General features: G+C 44.3%; 1 protein-coding gene across 1 annotated transcript; it reads right to left on the bottom strand.

Annotated features, from left to right (window-relative positions):
- Positions 1 to 3,589: 3,589 nt before the first annotated feature.
- On the bottom strand, positions 3,590 to 5,942 carry OLIG1 (oligodendrocyte transcription factor 1). Its single transcript, XM_044980923.1, has one exon. It carries the CDS (start codon positions 5,710 to 5,712, stop codon positions 5,026 to 5,028), a length of 687 nt encoding a protein of 228 aa, XP_044836858.1. The 5' UTR covers positions 5,713 to 5,942; the 3' UTR covers positions 3,590 to 5,025.
- Between the last annotated feature and the right edge of the window lie 581 nt (positions 5,943 to 6,523).

The following is a 6,523-nucleotide window of genomic DNA, read 5'->3' as shown; positions in this document are numbered from 1 at the left end:
TACAGCTATGCATGTGCTTTGTTTCAAGTGGTTTTAATTTGTTCAGAGTTAAAATCAAATATTGTGCATGTTTTGGAGATCTTTTGGAAAGCATCACTAGAAGGATGTTTAGCTGATGCCATGAATTAGAAGAATCTATTCCTCTCCTCTCTTTATACCAATTTATTTTCTAAAATCTGCCATGATGCTATAATGGAAACTATTCTTGCATAGAAGTTATGAAAAGAGGAAAGCTATTAATTTCTATTGCCAATGAGCAAATATAGAGGGGCTTTAAGAAAGTACTATCAATTTCTGTAGGAAGTTGCATGAGATTAATATGTCTTATCCATTATGTGGCCTATTTCAGGTAGCCTGGGTTCAGTTCAAATGTCTGAGAGCCTGGTCAGGTGAGGCTATAGGGAAAGAATAGTAGATAGAGTAGGAATGTTTTCAGTCACAGCTCAAATAAACTTCTGGGTAGCCCTATCCAAGATCAGAGATGTGATTTTTAGAAAGCCAGTACATGTTCTGATTAATCAATAGTCTAACATCACAATCCTTAGTGTTTCCATGAAAATGTGAACAACTTCCATCACCCCAACTGATCGTATTACAGCATTTTCTTTCAGAATGAAAGCTGTTGTTCTCTTACCAATAACCTGTAAAATGGGGGAAATTATACTTTCCCCCTTTTGTAGAGTGCTTTGAGATCTCTGGATAAAGAGCATGATATAACAGCTAAAATAGTGTTGCTATTATTAGTTATCTGCTAAATTTTGGGTAAAAGAGTAGGGGGTTATTGTGCAAGCTTTACATAGCTCATCAACTTTGCTGTCAAAACCATAGCAACATCGCAGTAAGAAATATAGAGTTTGTAAAATTCTACTGTGAAATGCTTTTAGCAGGAGAAAGGTGATTAAAACAGATTTAGAAAAAAAGATAGCAAGTTTGGCTTGACAGAAAGATTTTTAATTATTTTCATAGGAGTGATCCTGCAGTCTTTACTCATGCAAATTTCCATTGAAGTAAAGACTGCAAGCTCAGGCCTGAAGACTTATTACTTTGAATGTAATGTGTCTACAACTCTGAGTGGCATAGTGATGTCACAGCCAGGTCAGCAGTGCATCTAGTATCAGTAAATGATTCTAGGCAATGAGTGAATGTCTTGGCAGTCATTTCTCTTCAGTTGTTACATACAGACTTCATACTAACAAGGAGTCCGGTGGCACCTTAAAGACTAACAGATTTATTTGGGCATAAGCTTTTGTGGGTAAAAAACCCACTTCTTCAGGTGCATAGACCTTATACTATCACCACCCAAGTTGTGCAATAGTCATCTTAAAGCCTAGCAAGTTATAGCTAACTTACCAGGTATGGCTGAGTCACTTTTTCATAAGCGCTCACAGCTTTAATTGGTATAGCTTTGTCAATAACTGGAAAGATACATTGACCAATGTGTCTCCATGTTGTTGTTACAGGAGATCTCTAATCTCTCTTTAAAAAAAAAAAGCAGACTTTAACAAACTCAGAAAATGGGTAGGTAGGGTCCTATGAGAAGAAAATCTAAGGGAAAAAAGAGTTCAAGCAAGCTGGCAGTTTCAAAGAGACAATATTAAAGGCACAACTGCAAGCTATCCTGATGCAAAGGAAAGGTAGGAAGAATAGTCAGAGGCCAATATGGCTCCATCGGGTGCTCTTTAATGAACTGAAAAATCAAAAAAGAATCCTATAAAAAGTAGAAACATGGATGAATTTCTAAGGAGGAGTAGAAAAGAACAGTGCAAACATGTAGGGACAAAATCAGAAAGGTTAAGGCACAAAATGAGTCACACCTAGCAAGGGACATAAAAAGGAATAAGAAGAGCTCCTTTCAATACTTTGGGAGTGAGAGGAAGACAAAGGAAAGCATAGGTCCTTTATTTAGTAGGGGAGGAGGGTTAATGACATAAAAAAGGTTGAGGTGTTTAATGCCTATTTTGCTTCAGTCTTCACTAAAAGGGTTAATTGTGACCAAATATCTAATACAATTAATATTAACAACAAGAGGGAAGGAACATAAGCCAAAACAGGGAAAGAACAGGTTAAAGAATATGGAGATAAGTTAGATGTATTCAAGCAGGCAGGGCCTTATGAAATTCATTCAAGGGTGCTGAAGGAACAAGCTGAAGCAATCTCAGAACCCTTAGCAATTATCTTTGAGAACTCATGGAGGATGGGTGAAATCCCAGAGGACTGGAGAAGGGCAAACACAGTTCCTATCTTTAAAAAGGGGAACAAAGAGGACCTGGGGAATTAGACCAGTCAACTTAACTTTGATACTTGAAAAGATATAATTTGTTCCTGTTAAACAATTAATTTATAAGCACCTAGAGAATAATAGGATTATAAAGCATAACCAGCATGGATTTGTCAAAGAACAAATCATTGCCAAGCCAACCTAAATTTCCTTCATTGACAGGTTTACTGGCCTAATAGGTAGAGGGAAACAATAGATGTCATCTATCTTGTTTTTAGTAAGGCTTTCAAATTAGCCCCACGTGACATGCTCATAAGCAAACTAAGGAATTGGGGTCTAGGACAGGATTAGAATTCAAATTGGAGAACTGGTCTGAATTCAACAAGATGAAATTCAATAAAGATAAGTGAAGTACTTTGCACTTATGAAGGAAAAATCAAATGCACAACTACAAAATGGAGAGTAACTGGCTAGTTAGGTGGTAGTACTGCTGAAAAAGGATCTAGGGTTTTAGTGGATCACAAATTGAATGAGTCAACAATGTGATGCAGTTGTGAAAAAGGCCAATAGCATTCTGGGGTGTATTAACAGGAATGTTGTATGTAAGACACAGGAAGTAATTGTCCCTCACTACAGAGCACTGGTGAGGCCTCAGCTGGAGTACTGCATCCAGTTCTGAATGCCACACAAGTTGGAGAGAGAGTCCAGTGGAGAGCAACAAAAAATGATGAAAGGTCAGGTTTTCTAAACCTATCAGGAAATGTTTAAAAAAATTGGGTGTGTTTAATCTTGAGACAAGAAGAGCTTGATAACATATTTGAGGATGGTTAAGAACTATTAGAGAATGAATGACCAGTCCTCTCTCTATGTCCACTGAAGGCAGAACAAGAAGTAATGGGCTTAATTTGCAGCAAGGGAGATTTAAGTTAGCTATTAGGAAACACTTTCCAACTATAAAAGGTAGTTAAGCTCTGGAATAGGCTTCTAAGGGAGGTTGTGGAATCCCCATCATTGAAGGTTTCTAAAAACAGGTTAGACAAATGCCTATTAGGGATGAGTTAGGTTTACTTGGTCCTGCCTCAGTGCAAGGGGTGAGACTTGATGACTTCTGGAGTTCCCTTTCAGCCCTCCATTTTTGTGATTCTTCTTTAGATGAGTGGGAATCCAGCTCTATCTTTGTTTGTAGGAACAAATTATTATTTATTAAGTTATGACCTGGAAAAAATGAGTAAGTGTTAATGCTAGTTATATTATGCCCTGAACATCAAGAAATAAAAAAAGTACTTATTAATAGCTGTAATCAGGTAAATATCATCAACTCGCTAAGACCATCTCGTTCAATCATTAAGACAGCTGACAGGATGCAGGGAAATTGTGATTTTTATTATGACTGTACATTTCCAAGTAAAAGGATCACAGTGATAAAACACTACAGTTAAAATATGCTATTAAAATAAGCTACACAGAAACAAAACAAGGAAAACCCATTCCCAGAAGTGCAAAAAAACCCATCATGAACATTGCTTTTAAATGTAAATTTCACTTGTATTAGTATAGGTGTTGAGGATTCGTGTTTTTTTGCAGTGTTTTAACTAATGTACAGGCTGGCTATGAAGAAACACTCTGTACTTTTTCAAAAACCTTTGTTTAACACTGTTTCAGAACTGACCTTGTTTATTCTTACAAATCTGCAGTAATAACACTGCCTCTGAAAACATCATGTGGATTAACACAGTATGGGGGGGGGCAACTTTTGCTTTCCTAAAATAGTGGTCCTACCTTATTTTCCTCTATTAGATCAAGTTAATTATCTTCTCTGGGTAATGCATATAATCAGGAATGCATTCTCTCCTTTTTAGTAAACTATGGTACTTATGTGTTCAAGGGGGCATTATGTTTGCAAGCAACACTCAAATGTTGGTGGTTAAACCTATCTAGAAATAATAATCTGCTCCCCCGAACAAGACTTAAAAAACAACAACCCCCGTTTCAGTTCTAAAAAAAATTCCTAAAGATGAAAGTCCCTACCAGTCCTACATTTCTAGGAGTCTAAATGATAGCAAGTAGGTAACAAGTTGGATTCTGTTTAGGTTACTGAAAGAGAAAATTACTGCATACAAAAAGTACTGTCTCCTTTAAATCACTGCCTAGTACATACCTTTAACTCTACATGTTGTTTAAGACCTGTTACTTTATTACCCTGAATGGTAGCTCAGTAAGCCAGGGTGCGGTTCCATCTACAGTAATTAGATACTCTCCTAGCTAAATAAAACCTTGTAGAAGATGCTCCATTAAACGGATCTTTTAGGCATTATTTTCCATATCTTCGACACAAGGGTCACGATGGTTTTGGCCTCTCCTCCACTTTCACCTGTGGGACGCATGCAGGGGGACCCCGGGCAATCGCTGCTATAGCGACGGCAAGGCCGGTGCTGGCCCACCCCAGCTGAATCTGCAGCAGCGTGACTCGGCCAGGCCTGCTGAGCCTGCAGCAGCTTGTGGGAGAGCTGTGCCCAGCGCGGGTTCGCCCCGCCAAGGGGCTGGGAGTTCGCTCTGCCGCCTGCAGCCGCCTCGGTTCTGCTCTGAAAACAGCCCCTTGCAAACACACCAGGCCTGAGCCAACGAGCGGTGCTCAGCTGCCCGCAGCGGCCCGTCCCCAACAGGCAGCCAGCAGCCCGGGCCCGCGTTCCTTCCCGCTGCCCGGAGCGCCCCGAAAACCCCAGCGCTGCTGAGCCCGGAGCTCGCAGTCCCCGGCCTGGCACCCCACCCCGCTCCGCTCCCCGAGTCCCGCCGCCCCGCGCCTGCGATCACTTGGAGAACTGGCTCTGCACGGCGGCCAGGCTGAGGCTGGAGGGGATGAAGTGAGGGAACTTGCAGATCGCGCAGGTGCACAGGCTGGCTCCCCCGGCCAGATGCAGCTGGCTGCACTGCTGCTCCTCCAGGGACAGCGAGAGGTATTTGTTGGCGGACCGCAGGCTGTCCGGGTGGTTCAAGTTCCCCGGGGTGAGCAGCACAGAGCCCGGCGCAGCGAAGAGGGGCAGCCCGGCCAGCAGCAGCCTGGGCCCGGAGCCGCTCATCTCCCCAATGATCCGCCTGAGCTCCTGCAGCGAGCTGCCCAGCAAGAGGATGTAGTTCCTGGCCAGCAGCAGCGTGGCGATCTTGGAGAGCTTCCTGCCCGGGGAGCTCTGGCAGTGGGCTGCAGAGTAGGGCATGATCACCTCCCGCAGCGCGTCCATGGCCAGGTTCAGGTCCTGCATCCTCTTCCTCTCCCGGCTGTTGATCTTTCGCCTCAGCTGCTGCTGCTCCTTTTTCTGCTCAGTCTTGCCGCCGCCGCCGCTTCTGGCACTGCCCAGCCCCTGCTGTTGCTCGGGAGCTGGTTCCGGCTTGTCACGCACTTGCTTAGGGAGCAAGGCGGAGGAGGGCTGCCTGTAGCCAACCAGCTCATACAGGGCTGTCCCCAGCTGCACCTCACCTGGGCGTTGCTGCCTCAACATGGTCCTCCTGCTGCTTTCAGACGAGGCTGCAAACCTTCATGGTGAGGGCTGGGGGAGTGGGGGCCTGACGGGCAGGGCCAGGGAGCGGCAGCGCGCACAAGCACCCAGGGCTGTGTCCTTCGCGCTAGGCTCACGTTACCGAAGGTGGCCACGGTGGGTGGGAAACATTTGCCGCGAGGAGCTTGTCGCTCAGGTCTGGGGAAGGGAACGAGCTAGCCGGGGCCCTTTAAATCCATTTCGCCCATTTGGGCAAAGGGATGGCAGTGGGCAGCCAATGGGAGCCCAAAGCTGGGCAGAGACGGGCTCTCATTGGTTGCCGCCTGCTGCGGGGAGGAAGAGTTGCACTTGGCTAACAAGAAGAAGTTTATTGTAAGGTTTGCTCGGCAGTTCTGCAGCCCAGGAGCGCTGCCATCCCGGAGCCCATTTCCCTCCCCCGGGCTCTTTGCTTTGCCAGGCAGCCTCCTTTGTTATTTGACAAACTCTATTTTCTCCTTATATTTCTCCCTCTTCCCCTCCTGGGCTCTGATTGCTTCCAAGAATTTTAATGTCTGCCAAGGGATTGAAAAGAGAGTTTATTTCTGAACTGACTCCCCCTTTCAGAGCACATAAAGCAGTGTCTGGTTAGTCTTTTTCTTTGCTTTCATAGCTCCTTTTTAAAAAGCCTTTCAGGATTCCCTCTTCCTCCAGTTGTTATTATTAGAGATGGGCTCTCCCCTCCCACCCCACACCCCACCCCAAAAAATAGAGAGTTGGGACCAACTGCCAAATTTGGATGGTGGATGAAACGTCCCCTCTCAATTCTTATATCCAG

The sequence above is a fragment of the Mauremys mutica genome, chromosome 1, assembly GCF_020497125.1.
Source record: "Mauremys mutica isolate MM-2020 ecotype Southern chromosome 1, ASM2049712v1, whole genome shotgun sequence".
Lineage (NCBI taxonomy): Eukaryota > Metazoa > Chordata > Testudines > Geoemydidae > Mauremys > Mauremys mutica.
This window is presented reverse-complemented; position numbering and strand designations above follow the sequence as displayed.